Source organism: Girardinichthys multiradiatus, chromosome 24 (genome assembly GCF_021462225.1).
Source record: "Girardinichthys multiradiatus isolate DD_20200921_A chromosome 24, DD_fGirMul_XY1, whole genome shotgun sequence".
Classification (NCBI taxonomy): Eukaryota; Metazoa; Chordata; class Actinopteri; order Cyprinodontiformes; family Goodeidae; genus Girardinichthys; species Girardinichthys multiradiatus.
The window spans coordinates 15873575-15897098 of record NC_061816.1 but is presented as its reverse complement, the minus strand read 5'-3'; the positions used below and the strand labels follow the sequence as shown (position 1 = coordinate 15897098).

The following is a 23524-nucleotide window of genomic DNA, read 5'->3' as shown; positions in this document are numbered from 1 at the left end:
TTCTTTTTCCCTATTTCTTTTTTTCTACTCTGTTCAAAACGCATGACTCTTTGACAGAGACAGTAAAATTTATCAGGAAAAATACTGGGAAAACAAGTTTGCTTGTTCCTTCATTAAGGGTGCACCGATTGCATTTTTCTTGCCGATCTCTTGTCTTTAAAAAGCCTGACCTGCCGATTCTGATTTTCGCTGATACAGATTTTCTTTATATCTGACACTGTCAGGTGTCATTAGGTCACACCACACCTTCAATGTTCCAATCTTATGTCAACAGTTGTGAACCGTACATGTGCAAACGTTTCCTAGTGGGGGGGGGGGCTGTCAGTCAGCCCTCTCTGACGGCTGTGCAAAAGGGGGACAGTGGGTGATTTTCAGACCTTAGCGGAGGTAGATGAGATCGGTTTCACATGAAAGTATCGGCAGATTACCCATCACCCAAATTTAGGGAAATCGGGGCTGATTGATCGGCCGGCCGATCAGTATGTACTAGCTTTCATATTGTGAAATTGTAAGGGGAATTTATTAAATATGTGTTTAGAAATTTCTTCCAACATAGGATCTGGGACTGAAAAAGGGGTCAAAACTGTACTGGACTGTTTCACACAGTTTACAGATTATTTAAAACACAATTTCTGATTTGTGAAATCTTTATTTTAAATGTGAAAACAGAAAGGACTATTTCAGAGCTTTTTGTTTGGCCTGTAGACACAAGGTAGACTCAGCATGTAATTCAAAGACTTTAAGCTTCATGAACCCTTTATTTGTGAAACCAAAAAACAGAAAACTGCTGTGTTCATAGACATCATGTGAGCTCAATGTATTGTGGGGTATACACACACCTGCAATTTGGCCTTTGACCTGCAGCAGCTCTCTTTCTCCAGGTAACTTCTAATGGTTTTGCACAACTTTATTTTAATCCAAACAACCACTCCTTTCAACGGTTGATTAGATGTTTTATTCAAAACAAGGAGTGTTTTCACAATGTTTTCTTTCTGCTGTTGCCCTTTTAGTTTATATGTAAGCTGCCGATAAATGTGAAACATTTCTTTCAAGGTGACACATGAAAAAGCTTATATATAATAGTCTGATTTTTGTTACATTTGTAAATCAAAGTATCTACAGGTATTTAAGGGTGACGTTTATGTGTAAAACTAATGTGAATCTGTCTTTTCAAGGTAATGATTGAAATGGTTGAATATAGAAACATTCGAGATGGTTGTTATTGTTGAAGTGATACATTTTTAAAACTTAATGTCTTAAGAAGGCGTTTTAGAAAAAAATAACAGAATCCATTTGTCATTAGCTGTATAACACAACCGAGCTCTCATGTTACCCAAAGTTGGCTTCTGGTTGGTGGATCAGTCCCTGGTGACCTCTAAAGTGGTAACCAACTGTTAATTTAAGAGACTCAAAAATAACTTGATAATACTTCAAGAACACTTGTCCAACTGGATCATAGTTTTCTGATCACCCTTTTGAGACTGGATCGGGTTAATCTTTTTTTTTCCCCATTTGCTTTGTCTGATTTGTTCAAAGTACCTGCAAGATTTAGTTTTTTCTTCTTCTTTGCACATGGTGGAGGTGCCATTAGCTTCACCCAGTAGATTTGATTTTTAGGACAGCTTTCTTCTTTAACATTAGCAGTTTGGTGCCACAGTTGATCCAAAGAAGGAACTTCTAGAGATCCAAAAACCAGCACCAGCACTGACAGCCAAGCCAATATCCTTAAAGCAACCTTTTGGACTGAACACAAACCAGACTATGTCACAAGAAAATACAGATGAAGGCGAGAATTACATAAAAACTTGTTCCATAAGAGTTAAACTGCCCAGGTTAAACCAAGTATGCTGCTTTGTTTTAGAGAGCGCTACTTGGAAAAGTAAAGTAATTCCTCATTTGTATTGTTTTTGATCGATTATGAGACTGATGGATTTGTAGTAGCCTAATATGGTGCTATAGCTGGTACACCACCAATTTCTTAGGTACAAATGATCTGGCCTTAATCGGTCTCTAAAATGATCTAAATCAAACTACAAATGTACAAAACAACACCAGTTTTCACCATGTAATTATTTATTAAACAAAGATGAAGCCAAAATGGAAAAAGATTGTTAAAAACCAAAGATATTCCTTCAATCCAATATATGTACAAAATAGTTAAAACACTAGCGTTTAAAGGAAGTATGCTTTCTCATCTATATGCTGTGTCAGAGAGTATTTTATTCATCTCGAAATGCTGGGTATTGCTTATAGTTCTACGCGATGTAGATAAAAAATGTTGTAAGACCTACCCTCGTCCAGTCAGGTAAGATTTTTTTTATTCAGCACACAAAGGCAAAAGTAAGCTATCCAGTAAGTGTTCACTTTCAATCAAATTTGGTTTGTATAAGATTTCAGCAAAAGTTCTCACACAGAGCTAGTTTCACATCTCCAGAGTATCTGTAGGGAATCCAGTGGTCGTAAGACTGCCTGGAGAAGAGGGCAGCAGGGAGACCTGTGTGTGAGGTGACCCAATTTGGCTGATAGAGCCGTGATGCTGACGACGCCGACTGGGAAGGTGCTGAGTGAGCTTCCATCTTTTCCATCTCTTCTTAAACTCCTGCTGCACCTAAAATATGTAAGTTGCCCAGTTAGGTCCAAACTTCACAAGATTCACATTTTAGGATTTTATCTGACAGTTCAGATCTCACCTCTCCATTCATGAAGCAGTAGAGAACAGCAACCACAAAACCCTGGCAGATGTGGGATGAGAAGGATTAGAGTTTAGATGGATCGACGTCTTCTAAGACGACGCAATTTAACAGTGCTGTGAAAAACCATTTTCCTCCAAACAGATTTGCTTTTCCCCCTTTGTGTCACGGTAAAATGTTTCAGATCAGCATAAAAATGTTAATATTAGACAAAGATAACCTCAGTAAATACAAAAAGCAGCTTTCAAATTATTTAATTTATCAGTGGAAAACAGCTATTCAGAACATGGCCCAGTATGGAAAAGTTCAACCCATGGCAGCAACAAATCCCAAAACCTTAGAGATAGCTGCTAGATGCGACTTTATTTCTCATTTGCTCCTACATTTCTTTAGAATGAGGCATGATATGCTGCTTTTTCAACTTTTTTTAGCCTACTTCATGTTAACAGGTTCTGTTTAGGTGATTTCTTGATTTTGCAGATCTGTCAGAAATGAGGCCTGGGTGAGGCTACCAAAGTTTACCTGTGTGGATGACAGCGCCAGCTCTGCAAACATCCAGATCTTAAATACAGAGCTGCTGACTTCGACAGGTAAGAAAACAAACAGAATGCAGTGCAGACCAAACAGAGCCACCAGGAAAAATGTGGATTTAATCAGCTTCCTGTTGAAGAAAAAAATATTTTTTTTTCATTAATAGATTTCTCCAGGCTAAAGTTATCTATACCTGTTGGTAGTTTTCCATCTCATATTGTGTTTGGAAAATTAAAGTTAATTTTTTTTTATCTCACAATGCACAAAACAAATTAAGCAATCAGGAACAATCTATGCTTCTTTCTCTTTTGAACAATTTAAAACTCTGCTCTCCCTTTACCTTGGAAGGTGGAACTCAGATCTAGGAATGGTGTCCCACCCGAGTTAACCACATTCTGGCTGTGAGTCAGAAAACCTGCCAGATTTCTGTTTGGCTTTGTGGTCAGCCTTTTTCTGCAGCTATCACCGTTGTTTATGTTTAAAGGTAGCCATGTTTGATCATAAGACCAGGCCTTTTTTGTGGAACTTGAAAATCTTGACTTCCATATACAAATGATGTGCAGCAGTCCTTTCACACCGCATGCTAAAAAGTATAAAATGAATATTTTAGAGTTTGATTGTAAAAATATAGGCTAATATATAGATTTCTGATATTTGTCAAAATGTGCAACTGTAGGGGATTTTAAAGGAGCTTGCCAACAAACACTTCATTATTAACCACATCTATTGCAGTGGAGAGACAAGCTAGAGCTTTGGCTGAGATAGCAACCAGGGTTTGAAAGTCATGAAACATTCAACTCTGGTTGACATCGGTTACATGCTATACCAGAAGTGAAATCACTCCAAGAAATCTTGTAACCATGACAGAGTATTTATAAAGAAAGCTATATTAATAGTTGGTTTCTCTTTTTCCACTGCCACGTTTGGCTAAACATAGACATGTGCGAACAATTTAGGATCTGTTTAAATTATATTTTCACTACGTCTGGAGCCCATCTCTTTGGCAGAATCTGTTATAGCCCTAGTTTTTTCAGTCAATAAACAGAAAGACCCTTGTTTCTGAAAGAGGTTCTTGTAAATTAATGTTTTAGTTAATGTGTTATTACCGTGTTACAATACATACAAAGCAAAGAAATATACAGATATTGGCTTGTGTTATTGGCATCAGTTACCACAGTCCCTAACAGCAATAATTATTTAACTGCTGGTTTTCAAACTTGCAGCCAGAACAAAAATAGGTTGGTTTTGATCCACCTTCCAGTTACTGAGGTAAAAGTAAGGAGCAATACACCAATGCCTCAAAATCTTTTCTGTCATATAAAATAAAATTGCAATGCAATAATACTAAATAATGTGAAAACGACTCACATATACTGACTAAATTCACTCCGGTGTGCATCTGGCATTCTGAGTTTGCTGATCAGTATTCTCAAAATACCCAAGAAAAAGGAGAGATTCACCTAAAATAAGTAGAACAATAAAAAACATTTATTTTATTTGAAAAGTTCAAATATAAATGCTCTGATTGGTTTGACATCCGTCTTTTAGGATAGGTGAGAAGAATCATACAGTTGAGGCTTGTATACTAAATATATGTTTGCTTTATATATACATTAGCATTAGCTAACATTACTGTCCTTATGCTAAGCTAAGCTAACTAGCCATTGGTGTTAGCATTTTAATTAACGTAGCTATTAGTGTGAAGCAATTTACATCAAAATATGCAATTTTGTTTCCGGAAATATGCAAAATATATCTTCGAATAATGTTTTGCAAAAAGGGACAAATGTTTTACACATATGGTGAGAAGAACTGGCACTCGTAGTATCCACCAAATCCATTCATGTCTCCTGGTTTCCCAACATCTGTGGCCGGGAAATAAGAAATAATTTCTGTCATTTCACAAGTTAGAGTGAACGATTGATTAATATTTTTAGCTCCTTACCCTTCATCTTCATAAAAAAACTTAGCACATCCCCAGCAGACAATAATAATAAATGGTACACCTGTAAGATATTTAGAAACGTAATATTCAGAGACAGTATTGATCTGTAAGCATGAGTTTACAGGTGAAGCAACACCAAAACTGTGAGATGCAATATACGCAGTACCCCAGCTGAGGAGGATGTACCAGGCGATGTGTTTCTTCACGGAGAAGAAGGATCGGCTCACCAGGGTGAACAGGAAGTGACCCTCCACCAACAGCCAGCTGTAGTTGGCAAGGATGGAGTAGTTGGAGAACATCAAGACAATCTTACAAGCCACCTGCAGACATTGTTACAGGAGAGAAAGTCTCATTTCAGTGGCAAGAAATTCTTCATATATTTTTAACTTGATGTTTCTTATTTGGAATGAATGGTTTTCATCCTTACTGGGTAGCTGTCGCAGTGGTAGAACTCTTCATTGGTAAAAAGGAGACTGTCCCTGATAAAGATGAACATGGCTTTCAGGATGAAGGAGATAAACAACTGGATGTGAATGTGATTCCTGGTACAGTGCAGCTTCCTGAAGAATATATTAATTCTGCTTTAGAGGCAGGTTCAGCTGTGCTTCACTCAATGACATGCTAACAGGGCAAAGGTGAGGCATTGTAGGGTTTTACAGAGTGGTCTGTGGTTAAAGGAACGACAAAAAAAATGGAAATATTTCTCACCTAAACAGGCAGAAGATGGTGATAGCGATGGTAAGAGTGATAAGAGAGAGTGTGTATCCAATGGTGTACATGGTCTTCACATAGGAGAAATACAGATGGGAATCTGGGGGCTGAGAAAAAACATTAGTTTCATTTGTTGGTAATTCATTATGATATTAAAAAAATTAATAATCCTAGTTATTACAAATGTTTTTTGGTTTTTGGTTTAGAGCTATTCTTCCTTAATAAATAAAATCATCATTTAAAAACTGCGTTTTCTGTTTTCTCAGATTATCTGTGATACTGAAAATAATATGATGATCTGAAAAATGTAATTGTAACAAGCAAAAACATAAGAAATCTGCAATGGGGAGAATACTTATTCACTGCACTGGATTTACAGTCAGGGCATATTTTAAAAGTTTAAAACAACCAGATCTGTGACAAATGAGGACCCAGGTTTGACTTACCACCATGGACAGTGAAGAGGATGATAAGAGAGGTTAAAAACATATCCATCGCTCACTGCAAAGCACATTTTTAATGTGAAACTATGTGAATGCTATTAAAAAAACATTTTATTTTAAAGTTTCTTCCAGGGGGGAAATATGTATGGAGGATTCTGTAGATATTTTATATTTTGCAAAACTGGCTAACCTTTACCAGCTGATATGCCTACCAGCAGGTTTGTAGCTGTTACTGTGTTTCTTTTTCTACTTTCTGGAAAACCCTTGTCAGTCTCAAAGATGGCAGCTGCAGCCATTACAAGGACTAGAGTATCACAAAAGACTAGGAGCTACACTGACTGTGCCTTCCAAAATTATTCTTACCATTTCATTTGATAGACCAACCTTTTTTTTTTTAAATAAATACACATCTAAGTAAGTCTGTAGCCGATTGCCTTGTAGTTACCTAATGAATAAATGGGTTCCATCTGCGTATAATTTAATGTCTAAATTAATCTCTAAAAACTGCCTACCTCTCCCAGAAAGTGGAGCGACTCATTGAAAGTGTAGCCACACGCATCCTCATATGGAATGAGAAGGTCTGTCCATCCATCGGTGGTGCAGTTGCGATGCACTTTACCTGCAAAATACCAATTAAATCACTGCTTCCTCTCTTCCCTTGACTGTAAAAAAGGGGCTCTGCAGAAATATTTGCATGAAAGCAATGACTGACAAAATGTCAATGGTGCACACAACTTCTTTATTTAGAATAATGAACCTAAGTTAAGTTCATTATAATAAATTTTGATAGGTTAAAAGCGACAGACATTAATATATCATTTTAACGCACTTCCTGTTTAGATAATTTATTATCCTTATCTTTTAACACGCGGAACTCCTACATGTTACCCAGTCGTTTGTATACACAAGCTTCACATAGCTGTTTGGATAGAGATTCTAAGAGGAAGAAGTCTCACTCCCCTCAGAAGACAAATGAGTTTTTCAGGGAAATAATTAACCAGTGTGATGTGGTGCAAATAATGGGTTATAGTTTTTAAATGTGCGTCATCATGCTTGCATCTCACCTTCTGAATTAAAGAAATCTGGGCATGGTTGAGAGATGGTTTCCTCCAGAGAGGCAGGTGGCCAGCAGTGCAAATCGTCCCACATCCCCTTACAATGCACACTGCTGTTTACTAAACAAATAAAAGAAGAACGACAGGTTTTATGTTTATTTGCTGCGAGAGGCAAAGCGGCATGTATGAAAAATTGATACGTGAAAAAAAAACATGGTTTAATGGTCTAAATTAAAGAAAATTTATATATTATAATATATTATAATATTAATCTTATTTCAGGATAAATATTGGAGTGCATGTTTTTATATCACCACCAGCTGTCACTAAAATATAACGAAATGTCTGTAAAGACTCAATGGTAAACATTTTACTCGTTTAAGTAATATGTAAATTGCAAATCTGTAAAACTAAGTCATTTCTGTCAAAAAAATTGCACACTTGTTAAAAATGATTAAAAATTTAAAAAAGCAAAAACTATAAACTTACCTTTTGCTTTTTGTTCCACGAACAGTATTAGATCTTTCATACACTTTTTTTCATCCTTAACAAGATTAACGTGAGGATAGCAACCAGATGATGATCTACCCTGTAAAATAAAATACTATTGCATTTTTTATTCTCATGGATTTAAATCAAGCAGGTGTCCTTTTCTTTACCTGGTGTAAAAGCAGCACCCCAATAAGTCCAACTTTCTTCATGATGTTCCCTTTTCCCCCGAAGAAACCCATCTACGCCCAAACACCAAGCTGCATGGCTGATCTGAGTAAAAAACAACATCCCTGCTGTTATGCAGCTGATATATGAGCCCTTAAAATCAAACATATTAGTTAACTGGGCAGGCCGAACTTAGAAAGCTAACTTTGAGTTTCATTGAGTTTCAAAATAAAATGATTATGCAGAGAAATACACGCCATAACTTACTGTTCTTATGAAATAGAAATATTCAAAATGCACTTTATTTTATCTTTTAGTATGCTTTTTAAATTTACTTTCATGAAAACACCCAAAAAGCACGTGTGCGTATGTTTTGACTCTTATGTTGAGACACAAGCCACGTATTTCCGGTGTGAGTTTCGGTTCATTGACGAAATTTAACGGGTCCCGCTTGCCCCTCTCCTCGCGCTCTAACCTCTTTCCCGCCCCTTCCCCGTCACCATGGTAACGCAGGCGTCCGGTCAGTTCTGTTTACAAACAGCGAGAGGTGTCTAAGTGTTTAGACGTCACAGCTCCGGTAGGACTGTTCATGAAATATGACCGTTGGTTTTATAGGGGCAACAAATTTGTGTTTAATTTAAGTACGTCATGAAATTATAAATTAAAACGCTGTACGTTTTCTGCTCGAAATTTTGACTTTATGTGACTTGTTTACGTTAACGCGAGTTTCAGTAAGATAATTAGCTAAATTTGTTGTAGCCAAACTCCACGTTTATGTTAATTATTTTGACTCTGACACGTGACGGGGTTCCTACGCAGTCTGGAAAAGTTTGGATCTAGATCTGAATAATTGTGGAAAAAAATATATATATTTAAAATGTGTATTAATAGGCTTTTTCTCTGTTGTCTAAATTGTATACTTTCCATTCATTCACCAATCGGTGCATTCCTTCCTTACTTCCTCTTTCTTTCTCCCTTCCCTATATTCCTCCCTCCTTCCTTCCTTCCTTCCTTTTGTTTCTGTCTTGCTGCTTCTTTCTACCCTTCATTTATTCCTGGGTTTACCACCTTTATTATTTCTCCACATACAACCGTCTCCTTGACTCCCCTCCAGCCTTCTATCATCTCTCTCATGAGGAGCCAGAGCTGACCTTTTGCCAGGATGGAGGTGGCCCCGTCTGGCCCGCAGACGCTCTTGGAGGCCCACAGGAGAGGGACGCCTCTGCCCCTGAGCCAGCTGGTGGAGGAAACCAGGAGCAGAGCCAGCATCCCAAATCATTTGCTGGACTCAAGTATATGCATTAACCAGTTCTTCTGTCACTCTGAAGAGATTCAGTAATAAACAAAACTAGAAACTCCATATTGACATTTACTGTTTATTTGTGACATTCAGCTGCTTTAATTCTGTTTGATTTTGTACAGACTTGAATTTTTTGACGCGTCTTCATGTTCACTTTTAGAGATCTATGCCAAACCGAAAAGCAACAGTCAGATCCATGCCGAGCCCTCGGAGCTGCACTTCAGCAGCTTTGAGCTTGGAAAGAATTACACCAAGATCCTGGTGAGGATAATACTGGTTCGGCTACAGTGCCTTGCAGAAGTCTTTATTACCCTTGAACAGTTTTACATTTTGTCACACTACAAACCCAAGCTGTATTAAATTTTATGTGGAAAACCAATTATAAAGTTGTGGAGAAGTTTAAAACAGTGTTAGGTTATAAAACAATATCTCTAGCATCGATCATCTCCCATAGATCAATCCATCATCTGAAAATTTTAAGAGAATGGCACAAATGTAAATCTCTATCGACCTGAATTGACAGGCCAGACATGAGGAGCTCAGTCAGAGATGCAGCAAAGAGGTCTATGGTAACTCTGGAGGAGCTGCGGAAATCCAGAGCTTAGGTTGGGGAATCATTTAACAGGGCAGCTATGTTGTTGACCATAAAGTTGGAGCAGCCGTGTTTTCAGAAATGCTTTTCTGTTAAATGTAGTATTTTTCTGTGATATATTTGGATAAGATTGATCACTGAAATTCTGAGAACTTAAAAACTTTATCATTAAACCAGGACATTGGCTTTGGCATACAAAGAAGGCTGCAAAGTAGCAGTCCTATTATCCCATTTCTACCTGGAATACATTTCTTTTCAGTGAATAGGGACTGATTTAAAACCCTGTATGTGTTAAAGATGTTACTGAAACTCATATGATTTTCTCTAATGCTCATGATTTGATGAAAGCACCTTTTCCCCTCTTTTCCTCCAGCAGAAACTAATCAACACCTCATCTGAAGCAATAAATATTCATATAATTCCAACCCAAACAAAGTATTTCCAGACAACTTACACCAAAAAGGTATTTATTGACCTGAATCTAAAGTCTACTGCTCTACTCATCCATGAATACAATCAACATTGATGCTCGCCTCTGTGTCTGCTAAGTGTCGGCTCATCCCCGGCCTCGCCTACACCTTGAAGATTGCGTTCTGCCCGGAGGAGTGGCGCTACTTCTATGACTGCATCCGTGTTCACTGCAAGGTTAACTTCCACGTGTTTTCAGTCCATTATGGTCACTTCGCTTCTGTTAATTGTGTTGTTTGTTTTGCAACCTAATTGGTTCTGAGTCTCAAAGATGGTTTCACATTTGTGCTAAAAGCCGGTTAATAAACTCTTGTCTTATTCAATTTAATTCAGTTTATTCATATAATGCCAGTTCACAGCACGTCGCCTCAAGGCACTTTACAAAAAAAGTGAATTCAATCGGATCATACAGAAACATTCAAACAAGTCAAGTGGATACAAACTGTATACATATTAGCATTTATAATGACTTTTCAGCAATTCCTCATACTGAGCATGCATGTAGCGAAAGTGGTGAGGAAAACACTCCTTTAACACCAAGAAACATCTAGTAGAACCAGAATCTGGCTCAGTGTGAACGCCCATGACCGACCGCGGGTTTGAGAAGACAGAAAAAAAAAAAAAAACATTTACTCTCCAGAGTTCAGCAAACATTTGGCCGCCTAGCAGGAGCAATTTCTGGCTGCTTTCTACCTATTTTTTTGGATGACGCAACCCACTGTTTTACCTCAAGACATTTCTCATGATATCTCTCTGCCTTGTTCATCCCATCCACCTACATTCCTTTAAGGGTGAAGAGAACCTGTTAATTCCAGTTCATGCTTACCCTGTCATTGATGACCTGCACATCCCCCCTCACATCGACCTGGCAGCCGTTCCGCTCGGACAAAGGTGTGTGTGGAGATCCGTGGTGGAGAGTGCTCTGACCTTCCATCTGCCCAGGCATTTACCTGTCTCTTTGTATTCTTCAGTACAGCTGTCCTTGCTTCCATTCATCCATTGGTGTCCAGTCATAGATGAATAAAATCTTTTTTCTTCTTTTTTCCCTTCCCTGTCTCCAGTGTTCATCGAGCAATTCCCCTGAGATGCAGCTGTCCAATTGACTTTGAGTTTCAGGTGTATGTTATTCAGCCACACGAGGCCTTCTCCATCCACCCCCTCACAGGTAAATATGTCTAAAATAGTTTAATTTCACATCAAAAATGAGAAAAGAAAGAATAAAAAGATACTTGTATAATACATGCATGTTTTATTGACTTCTTTTGACCTCTTACTGAACACCTTCACTAAAAAGGTTTTTAAAAGACAGCATGTTGGTACATTGGGTATTTACAGTGCTTTGCTAATGTATTCATACACCTTGGAGTTTTTTTTTACATTTTCTTGAGTTAAAACCACAAGCTCCAATGTATTTAGTTGAGATTTTATGTGAAATGGAAGGTAAATGATGCGTTGCTATTCAGCGTCCCTTGAGTTAAAACCTTGTAGAACTGCCTTTTGTTGCAATCACTCCTGCAGGTATTTTGGGGTTTGCTTCTACCAGCTTTGCACATCCAAGGACAAACATTTTTGTCCATTATATTTTGCAAAATGGCTCTAGCTCAGTCAGATTGGGTGAAGAGGTTATCCTCTATCCCAGTCTCAAGGCTTTTCCAACCTCTAACAGGCTTTCTTCCAGGATTGCCCTGTATTTAGCTCCATCCATCTTCCAGTCAGCTCTGATCATCTTCCCATCTTTGCTGAAGAAGACAGGAAGATGGTCTCCATGGCATGATGCGGCCAAAAATATGTTTCACAGTGTGCTTAATGTTGATAAATCATTAAAATACCAGTGGAAACATGCAAAAGATGCTTAACAATTATAGTTTGATCATCAATTATTCCATTGATTATTGAGAAGAATATTTAATTTCAAAATTGATTCTCAATTTATATTGTTTTATTCTGTTTTGAGAGATGCCTGTCTTCTTCTTGGTTAAAGGACAATAATTAAATCTAAATCTGCTAGGGATATGAATAATTTGGTATTGATTTACAGCTCCTCCAGAGTTACCATGGGCCTCTTGGCAGCTTGTCTAATTAACACACTCTTTGCCCAGCCTGTCACTTTAGGTGGACACCTGGGTCTTGGTAGTTTCACAGTACCTTTTCCATTTTCAGATGGAGGATTAAACAGTTCTCTGTGAGACGTGCAAAGCTTAGCATTTAGATTTAAAGCCTACTATAACTTTCTCCCTGACCTGTCCGCTGTGTTTTCATGATGCTGTTTGTTCACTGATGTTCTCTAACAAACCTCAGAGGTTCACAGAACAGCTGGAAGCCACTTCTTAAGGCAACCGGTTCCAATAGATTTTTCTCTGGGGATTAACTCAATGCACATCACACTTTTATTTGTAAAAAAAAAAAAAAGAATTAAATCATTTTTCTTGCACTTCACAGTTATGCATCGTCTTGTGCTGATCTATTATAAAAGCAATCCTAGTAAAACGCATTGGAGTTTGTGGTTATAGCATGAGCAAAGGTCAGGGGGTGTGAACACTAATGGAAATATTTTTACTTTAACTCACTTTTTGCCCTCCAAATTTAGAATCCACCCACTAGACGAAGCAAGTGTGCATTGCTTTCCCCAATCTTCCGAGCAATGTGTTGTGTATTATATAAGTCTTTGCAGGACTTGAAGGGTCCCTCTAGTTTCCACACACTGGCACACAGCAGCATTCGTGGTCTGGAAAGCATCACAACAGATGGAGGGAAAGCACTTGGGAACCAGATTACAGCTGGCTTAATTGTTGGAATGAGAAGAAGAGAGATACAAATGAGTTTCTGGTTTTCTGGACGTGCCGTTTTGCGCTTCCTCCTTTCTGCTTAAACAAATAACAGCATCGCATGAAAACACACAATCACCAGAGCAGTTGCAGTTTGATTTTACGGTTCTGTTTCCCACTTTTTCTTCCTCTATGCCCTAAGCAGACAGAAGACTGTGGGAGATGTCTTGTGGATGAGTAAGTTTAAGGTGCTACCTTTTATTTACTTGAGAGGACATCGTGAAAAAATAGTTAAAGCGGAAAAAGTTGAAAGATTCAAATAGAAGAGATGAAGAAAACATGAAGGTGATTAACATCATTCACATTTCAAGGCAGAAGCAAGGAAATATTGCAAATATTAAAAGTCAGCTAGATTTGATAAACTATGAATTTAATAAAACGAGAACAATTAAAATTTGAAATAATTTACAAATTGGTCAATGAAAACCTGTTTCTTATTTTAATTTTGTAACCAATTTACCACCCTCTTCAATTAATTTAGATTTTCCTATTTATATAATTTTCTTTATCTGTGCTTTATCATTTTAACAGTTGATCTTAATGAATCTTAGGGAGGTAAAATGATAAAACTTTGAAGCAAAAATCTCTCTGCGTCATCTTCTAAACCATCACCAACATTTTTCTATTTACGAAACGCAGAATAATACAAAAGAAAATGTTTTAGAGATTTTACATGCAGTAATGCTTGTAAACAATTTGGGATGCACAAATGATGATGTCTATACTTTGAAAGCCTCTGATTCAGTTATTTCACAACAATGAAGTTAATTGTGGCATTCTAATGGATGTATTTTAAGGCAAACGTCAAACACTGCTTCCTTTGGTGGAAACATCAGAAGAAATCAACCAAGGTAAAAGGAAGATGATTAGTCTTGGAGACAATTTCTAGATGCTGTCATGGCCTTTTTGTTTCCAAACCAAAATAATTCCAAGAAAAAAGCTGTGGGTAGCAACAGGTGGTTTAGTTCCTTCAATGCACTTCCGACTTGATTGTTTGAAAAATACGTTCTTTATTTCTTGCGAAAAATAATAACAAAACAATTCTTACAACTCAGATGTTAACGAAAGTTAACTTAATCTTATCTTACAAGTTCAAAAAAGTGGTCAAAAAATCATTGCAATAAACCTCCCGTCGACACACCAGACATTTGACAAACAAAAGGACCTTCTCCACACCCCACCCTGGTGTGTTATTAATCTCTTAAATTAATGGGAAGTACTCATAATAATTCTAAACAATCTGAAGTATGTTCTAACCACCTAAAAACAAAAATAGAACTTGTGATTTACAAAAATTCAACATAAATGGCCACAACTGATGACTAATTGTGCCACATCCATTTGTTCAAATATTTACATACAATTATATTATATTGTTTGGCACAAAACAATCTTTGAATAAATGCATTTGTAACCATAATAAAACTGTTGCTGTACAGACGTTACTATTGTGGCTACTACAATAGGCTTAAATCAAAGGCAACTGGACTTCAACTCACAACTCACACCAAACAATAATGACCCAGGGTATGTATGGGTGGATTGTTGATTTTCATCTACTTGGAATGCTCCTAGGAAGATGGGTCTCCATGTGGTTAAAAACAGCAGCTTCCAACTCCAGGTTACTCAACTGTGAGCCTCCAGAATTGATAGAGAGGTTTTTTTTAGAAAAACTGATTGAAAGTGTGGTTGCCTTCGATTTAAACCTGTTGTAGTTGCCATGACCCAGGTGATTGACACATACCATTTTGACTGAATGTTTTCTCATTATTTCATCTTTAGCTACCATCATCAGAAAAAAACTGAAGCTTTTTTTTGTCATTTAATTTATTTTGAGCTAACTACCAATCAGATTCAGGCTATATGCTAACTAGTTTCTGTTGACTGAAAATGCTAGCACGTAATATTTAGCTATATCAGTCATCATTGGTCTTGGTTTGCATGTGATGCGTCTGAGCTTAATAAAGTCAGAGTCAATCTTCCTTCCCAGGTGTGATACCAGCCAATGGAGAAGCAAAGATTACTGTGACGTTCTGTCCTCTCCAGTATGAAAGGTCTCAGTTCACCTTCCAGCTGGTTGTCTCCCAGTTCAACACCAAACCCTACCTGTGCACCATCAACGGGAGCTCAACTCTTCATTTAGCACTCGGGTAAAAGACCATGTGACATTATGTTATTGATAGTAAAATGTTATTTTGCATTTTATGAGTAAAATACCAGTAGTGTAGGTGGAGTCTGGATATTTTGGTAAAGAGTATGAAAACCTCTATCATCCATCCATCCATCCATCCATCCATCCATCCATCCATCCATCCATCCATCCATCCATCCATCCATCCATCTATCCATCCATCCATCCATCCTCACTTCTTTCCTGTGGTTATAGCAGGTTCCATATTGAAAGCCTTACAACTGTATAAATATATGCCATAAGATCGTACTGATCTTCTATATTTAAACAGAGCGCAGTAAAGTCTAGGATTTTCACCAAAATGATGTAGGAACCTTGGTGCATACAGCACAGATGCTGTCGCCCTATATCTAAAGATCAGAAAAACAAGTTGTTTTATGATTGCTGGACATGTAACACTGAGATCACACTGAGTATGTGTGTGTGTGTGTGTGTGTGTGTGTGTGTGTGTGTGTGTGTGTGTGTGTGTGAACTCAGTTCTTCTGCATTTTGTTGGTTTTCATGTGTATTCGATGTCCCACATAAATACATTGTTCAAAAAAATAAAGGGAACACTTAAACAACACAATATAACTCCAAGTAAATCAAACTTCTGTGAAATCACACTGTCCACTTAGGAAGCAACACTGATTGACAATCAATTTCACATGATGTTGTTCAAAAGGAATAGACAACAGGGGGAAATCTTTGGTGATTATCAAGACACTCAATAAAGGAGTGGTTCTGCAGGTGGGGACCACAGACCACTTCTCAGTACCGATGCTTTCTGGCTGATGTTTTGGTCATTTTTGAATGTTGGTGGTGCTTTCACACTCGTGGTAGCATGAGACGGACTCTACAACCCACACAAGTGGCTCAGGTAGTGCAGCTCATCCAGGATGGCACATCAATGTGAGCTGTGGCAAGAAGGTTTGCTGTGTCTGTCAGCGTAGTGTCCAGAGCCAACACCGTGCAGGATGCTTGGCATTCGCCAGAGAACACCAGGATTGGTAAATTCACCACTGGCGCCCTGTGCTCTTCACAGATGAAAGCAGGTTCACACTGAGCACATGTAACAGACGTGACAGAGTCTGGAGACACCATGAGAGCGATTTGCTGCCTGCAACATCCTTCATCATGACCGGTTTGGCAGTGGGTCAGTAATGGTGTGGGGTGGCATTTCTTTGGAGGGCTGCAGGGCCCTCCATGTGCTCGCCAGAGGTAGCCTGACTGCCATTAGGTACCGAGATGAGATCCTCAGACCCCTTGTGAGACCATATGCTGGTGCGGTTGGCCCTGGGTTCCTCCTAATGCAGGACAATGCTAGACCTCATGTGGCTGGAGTGTGTCAGCAGTTCCTGCAAGATGAAGACATTGAAGCTATGGACTGGTCCGCCCGTTCCCCAGACCTGAATCCAATTGAGCACATCTGGGACATCATGTCTCGCTCCATCCACCAACGTCTTGTTGCACCACAGACTGTCCAGGAGTTGGCGGATGCTTTAGTCCAGGTCTGGGAGGAGATCCCTCAGGAGACCATCCACCGTCTCATCAGGAGCATGTCCAGGTGTTGTAGGGAGGTCATACAGGCACATGGAGGTCACACACAATACTGAGCCTCATTTTGACTTGTTTTAAGGACATTATATCAGTTGGATCAGTATGTAGTGTGTTTTTCCACTTTAATTTTGTGTGTGACTCCAAATCCAGGCCTCCATTGGTTAATAAATTTGATTTCCATTGATGATTTTTGTGTGATTTTGTTGTCAGCACATTCAACTTTGTACAGAACAAAATATTCATTGAGAATATTTCATTTATTCAGATCTAGGATGTGATATTTGAGTGTTCCCTTTATTTTTTTGAACAGTGTAGTTAAAACAATTTCTTTCTTTTCTGTTGTTCTTATAAAATAAAAATGTCCCAGGGTTTTCGGAGCAAGTTTGGGGTGGAAACTGGATTCTCCTCAAATGGCTTTGTGTGCTAATTAGAGCATTCCATTTATTTTTACAGCTAGCATAAAAATCTAATGTTTAATTTTGCTCCCATGAGAATGATAGTGCCATCCATCACGCAGCAGTAGCATCTTCAGCTGCACTGTCTGCTGTTATCTCCACCAAAAGTTAATAATTCATGGGGGGAAAAAAAACTTGGTAGCTGCTGCAGTGATATCAGAATAGATAACGCTTCTTAATGGATATTTAGCATATAAAACACTCCCTCTCTGTTTGTTGTTTCCCACAGTGAAACCAAATGATAGATAAGATATGTGCATGTGAAATACAGAAAAGAAAACCCAAGACCTCTAGACTGAATCAGTGTTTGATTGTGTTTATTTGGTGTCTCCCCTGAATTACTTATCTGACATGGATAAAGGATGTTTTTACAACTAGTTAAAGATTATCCTGTCATATTTTAATCACTGTTCTTCAATTCTGCATTTTCCATTAATATGATCAGTCTTTGCTGTCTTCTATAGACACTGTAAAAAATCTGTGATTGATTCAGGGAGGTTGTTACATAATCACAAAAAATGTGAGGGGACTGATACAGAAAATATGTGACAGGTGACCTCATTGCACAGCTTCTCTGCCACCCCCACACTCCCTCCACTGTCCATGCAGTATATCACCAGATTAACAGCCCTGATGTAGGTTCATTCCTATTCTGGCCTGAAAATTAATCTTGGAAGGACTCAAGCGGCGAAAACTGCCACCTCCCACTATTACTCAAACTGTTATTTAACATTTGGTTTATTATATTCATTCATGCTGTTCATAAGAAACCTCCGACTACAGATACAGTTTATGAAAGCTTTCCAACAATGGACTAAAGAAGCTACGTTTTTAAATGAGGGTCCCGCCCAGTGTGGATGTAGGTATTTTCCATGTCTGGACAAAGAAAATAGAGTAATGACAAATATCTGTCTTTCCAGATTTAGTCCCATTCACATGTTAAACATCTCAGCTTGAACTGACTTACACTTATGGTAAGAAGCTATGCACTCATTATGGGCATTCATTTCATATAAATCTTTGGCTTTCAATTAAAGCTGCACAACATGTCACAGTCATGATCACAGTATCATCATCTGCACCATCACATTTGAAAAGGATATTTTGGATACAATATTTCAAGTGCCCTGCATGCAAATCCTGCATGTTAATAATATATCTGGCTTGTTGGATTTTCTATGCAGTCGATTTCCACACTTTATGTATATATCGTGGATAACACAAGCTACAATAGTTTTTGGAGAATTGGTTATTGAACGATTAAAAAAATTTAAAATGTATTTAAAAAAATAAAATAAAAGTTAAACAGTTCAGAGAGAATCAGGCAATGATCAGTGTTTTTAAGCACCGGCCTATTTAGTTTAGCCTGAGAGGTTTAATGAGATTCTTTGATGACTTATAATCAGCTTTGCTTTGTTTTAGTTTCACTCCAAATATTTCTTGTCAGTTTAGCTCAGCTGCCCAGCTTATATCAATTCAGACATGCAGACAGAATACAAACTTTGCAGGATGAAAGCAAAATAGTCAGTTTCCAGAAGTTAATCCAGTTTCCCATAACCCATGTAGAGGACACAGGTAAAAAAGGGAAGAAGCTTGCTTTGATCAGATGAGACCAACATCGAAATGGCAAAATGCCATGTGTTTCAGGACATTAATTCTGCACCTTACACCAAACACAATGGTGGCTGCATCATGCTGTGGGAATGCTTTTCTTCAGCAGTGATGAAAACTGAACATGGATGGGGCTAAATCAAGTTTTTGGCTGTTGCTTGCCTTGTTCATTTTTACTCTTTATTTTTCAACTCCTGCTTTGTTTTTTATTTTAAATGTTTTTTATTTTTTTTATTTATTCTCAATGACAGCCAGTTGGACAGAAAACCAGATGACAGACTTGCTACCCCTGCAGAATACAGAGGACGTCCACTTCCTGCTCAACGACCTCCTAGATGTAAAAGCAGGCAGAGTTCGATCAAGGAGGCTGACAAATTAAAGGTGCTTAACTCTTCAATAAAAAGTGGAACAGATTTATTTATCTCACAGCAGAGCTCGAGAACAGATACGTTTTTTACTCCAAATGTATTTATTTTTCCATCATGTTTTACTTAGCTTTGAAAAGACTTGTATTATTTATTTTGTTCATCAAAATAACACTTTCCACCATCTTTCCTTTTCAGGAGGTTGTTAAGCATGGGCCACCACCTTCAGTGGATGTCTGTATGCCTGCAGGGGTGGCGAAGATGCTTATCAAAGACATCAATAAACTCAATTCAAAAGATCTAAAGAAAGGTATCTGCAACCACAGTGATTTCACTCCTCATGGCAGCAACCCTTTAAACAATTGTTCTGTCTCTTCTAACTCAGTTTACTTCCATTAAACTGTAAACAATATCACTTGATTTTATTTCCTTGGCGCCCACTCCACTTCAGCCTTGTCCTGCGGCAGTATGAAAGGAAAACAAAGCAGGACGATGAAAGAGGCTCTGTTCATGAAAAAGGTTCAACAAGCTGCAGGGGAGGAACAAGCACACCATCTCAGATGGTAGGAAAAACTCAAAAACAGCATTTTATCTTAAATTTTCAGTGACGGTTTGCTGGGTTTCTGGTGTACTTCTTAATGGACTTCAACACAGTCTTCAGCATGTCTGCATGTTTAGATGCAAATGAACATGAAGTGCAATTAAAAAAAGATGAAAATCATGTTTTCGTTGTTTACAGAAAGACACATTTGTGTTGTTACCACTAGAGAGCACAATATGTTTATCGTGGAGAAATATACACAAAAAACATGCACAAATATGGAAATTAGGTGTAATAATGGTGGGGCAGAAATCATGTCTATGTATAGTACCGTTATTTTTGAATAAATGAAATGGCTTCATTAAAATGCAGCCAATTTGAGGTCTCATAAGTCTGATTCGCACTACATTTGCACATTTCTCTACAACGGTGTATTTTGTTTCAATTTTTATTCTTCGTGAGGTAATTTATGTGCGTTGCACCCAGGCAAGTTCATCCAGGTATGGAGCCGGTGTCGGAGCAAAGGCAGCGGCAGATACTAGAGGAAAGAGAGATGGCTCTGCATGAATACATGGTGAGATTCAGCAGTAAGTGAGGAGTCAGAGAAAAACGCTGTAAAGTGTTTGGGAAGAAGGAAAAACAGACATATTTTGTCAAGTTATTTCTACAAACTTTAATTTACTCATAGAGGTTTTATGTGATAGAACAACACAAAGTAGTGCAGAAGAGGAAGTAAAATGATGCATAGATTTCAAAATATTCTGAGAACATACATTTTCAAGTCTGATTTTTAATTAGATTAGGTCTGGACTTTAACTGGGCCATTCTAGCTCATAATACCTTGCCATACCATACCATACCATACCATACCATAGTACCTTGCTCTAAACCATTCCATTGTACAGGTGTTGGACAATGAAACTGAAACACGTGTCATTTTAGTGTGGGAGGTTTCAAGGCTAAATTGGACCAGCCTGGTAGCCAGTCTTCATTGATTGCACATTGCACCAGTAAGAGCAGAGTGTGATGGTTCAATTAGCAGGGTAAGAGCACAGTTTTGCTCAAAATATTGAAATGCACACAACATTATGGGTGACATACCAGAGTTCAAAAGAGGACAAATTGTTGGTGCACGTCTTGCTGGCGCATCTGTGACCAAGACAGCAAGTCTTTGTGATGTATCAAGAGCCACGGTATCCAGGGTAATGTCAGCATACCACCAAGAAGGACGAACCACATCCAACAGGATTAACTGATGACGCAAGAGGAAGCTGTCTGAAAGGGATGTTCGGGTGCTAACCCGGATTGTATCCAAAAAACAGAAAACCATGGCTGCCCAAATCATGGCAGAATTAAATGTGCTCCTCAACTCTCCTGTTTCCACCAGAACTGTCCGTCAGGAGCTCCACAGGGTGAATATACATGGCTGCTATAGCCAAACCTTTGATCACTCATGCCAATGCCAAACGTTGGTTTCAATGGTGCAAGGAGCGCAAATCTTGGGCCTTGGACAATGTGAAACATGTATTGTTCTCTGTTGAGTCCACCTTTACTGTTTTCCCCACATCCGATAGAGTTACGGTGTGGAGAAGCCCCAAAGAAGCGTACCACCCAGACTGTTGCATGCCCAGAGTGAAGCATGGGGGTGGATCAGTGATGGTTTGGGCTGCCATATCATGGCATTCCCTTGGCCCAATACTTGTGCTAGATGGGCGCATCACTGCCAAGGACTACCAAACCATTCTTGAGGACCATGTGCATCCAATGGTTCAAACATTGTATCCTGAAGGCGGTGCCGTGTATCAGGATGACAATGCACCAATACACACAGCAAGACTGGTGAAAGATTGGTTTGATGAACATGAAAGTGAAGTTGAACATCTCCCATGGCCTGCACAGTCACCAGATCTAAATATTATTGAGCCACTTTGGGGTGTTTTGGAGGAGCGAGTCAGGAAACGTTTTCCTCCACCAGTATCACTTAGTGACCTGGCCACTATCTTGCAAGAAGAATGGCTTAAAATCCCTCTGACCACTGTGCAGGACTTGTATATGTCATTCCCAAGACGAATTGACGCTGTATTGGCCGCAAAAGGAGGCCCTACACCATACTAATAAATTATTGTGGTCTAAAACCAGGTGTTTCATTTTCATTGTCCAACCCCTGTAGATATGGGTGCATATCTAGGGTCATTGTCCTGCTAAAGGTAAACCTCTGCCCCAGTTTTTAGATTTTTAAAATCCCATCACATTTTCATTCAGGATCATCTTGTGTTAGTTCATCTTCCTATCATCTGTGATCAGTTTCTCAAACCATGATGCTGCCACTACCACGTTTCACAGTGGGGGTGGTGTGTTCAGGTTGACGTTAATGTTAGTTTTCTAGCACACATTAGTGTTGTGGTACTTGGTCTCTAGACTGGTCTTGATTCCATATTTTTAAGTCTTGACCACATATCACCTTGACCTTATTTCTTAAGACCAGTCAAGACCACAGATGAATTTACTGAAACTTCTGACTACATTCAAATGCAACAAAGCTTTTAACCTTGAAAATTCTTGGAAATTATCTCGTTTTGGTTTGGTCTCGACTGTGACTAGGTCTCGGGTTAGGTGTTCTTGACTAAAATGCTACCACAAATAGCTATTCGGACGTGAGCTGGAACTTTGTATTTTGATTCGGTTTTGTGACGCCGAAGGAAAACGACACATTTTTCTGAAAACATTTTTGCAAATAAAATCTAAAAAGTGTGGCATGCATTTGTATTCAGCAGCCCTGAGCCACATTTCTCTGCAGTCACAGCTCCAAGTCAATTAGATGCTCCTGATTATATTTAGGGGGATCAGACTGAAGGGGTTTGAATAACAGTGAACTTTAGCAAGATACTTTATTCTTTGTCTAAAACTGATAAATGAAAGATAGATCTTGCATTGAAATTTTGGAAGCACATCTTTGAAAATTATAATTTTTTAGACTTAATTTACGCCAGACTCCCATGAAAGTCCATTTAGCCTGTATGTTTGAAATATTTTGCACTGTTGAATCCACGGCAGGATTTTTAGCCATAAAAAAAAATGCTTCTGGTTTTAGGTGATTGCTTTTATTTTGTAAACGTGGAAACAAGGCAGGGTCGGCCAGAGTAAGATCAATTTTGAAATACGAGTTTGTGAATAGTTGAGGCGTAACAGCCCTTCCTTTCTTATCTCCTCCTGACTGATTCTGTAGTCCACACACAGACACACACACACACACACACACACACACACACACACACACGCACACACACACACACACACACACACACACACACAGGAGTACGGCCTGTTTTACAACCTCATATCACCGCACGTTATTTACATATTTTATGGGAACTCTTGTTTTTATGAGAGGATTAAAATGCTGATTAAAGGCCAGAATGCAAACATTTATGCAGTGTTACCCTTACAGTTTTGTAATCTTCCAGTAAGAGTTTCACCACCTTGGAATCCTAAACCTCTAAATTAGGCTGTTACACTTCCTGTGACAAGGAGAACATTTCCTCTTCAGCCAAAGGATTTTTGGGCTTGATGAAGAGAAAAACGTTGAAATATTTTCTTGTAACTGC

At 38.5% G+C, this 23524-nt stretch overlaps 2 protein-coding genes across 7 annotated transcripts in view; one reads left to right on the top strand and one right to left on the bottom strand.

Moving 5' to 3' along the window:
- Positions 1 to 2055: 2055 nt before the first annotated feature.
- On the bottom strand, positions 2056 to 8160 carry LOC124861731 (secretin receptor). Of its 2 annotated transcripts, none has more exons than XM_047355660.1 (13): positions 8035 to 8160; positions 7865 to 7964; positions 7385 to 7495; positions 6833 to 6939; positions 5875 to 5984; positions 5594 to 5726; positions 5333 to 5486; positions 5167 to 5227; positions 5017 to 5086; positions 4590 to 4681; positions 3213 to 3351; positions 2691 to 2732; positions 2056 to 2608 (listed from the first exon to the last, which is right to left on the bottom strand). In XM_047355660.1, the coding sequence occupies exons 1-13, from the start codon at positions 8104 to 8106 to the stop codon at positions 2423 to 2425; spliced, it is 1377 nt and encodes a 458-aa protein (XP_047211616.1). In that variant the 5' UTR covers positions 8107 to 8160; the 3' UTR covers positions 2056 to 2422. The 2 variants fall into 2 exon arrangements, with proteins under 2 accessions (XP_047211616.1, XP_047211617.1); XM_047355661.1 differs by having other exon boundaries at positions 5594 to 5645.
- A 330-nt stretch (positions 8161 to 8490) lies between these two features.
- The window catches only part of cfap221 (cilia and flagella associated protein 221), a 28710-nt gene continuing 13676 nt past the window's right edge, over positions 8491 to 23524 (top strand). The window contains exons 1-12 of one of the 5 annotated variants that reach the window (XM_047354898.1): positions 8491 to 8609; positions 9147 to 9324; positions 9493 to 9593; positions 10301 to 10387; positions 10474 to 10569; positions 11183 to 11334; positions 11454 to 11557; positions 15208 to 15367; positions 19265 to 19394; positions 19577 to 19688; positions 19830 to 19941; positions 20406 to 20493. In XM_047354898.1, coding sequence (XP_047210854.1) covers positions 9195 to 9324; positions 9493 to 9593; positions 10301 to 10387; positions 10474 to 10569; positions 11183 to 11334; positions 11454 to 11557; positions 15208 to 15367; positions 19265 to 19394; positions 19577 to 19688; positions 19830 to 19941; positions 20406 to 20493 — 1272 coding nt within the window. In that variant the 5' untranslated portion in view covers positions 8491 to 8609; positions 9147 to 9194. The other 4 variants (XM_047354899.1, XM_047354896.1, XM_047354900.1 and 1 more) reach the window with 4 other exon arrangements.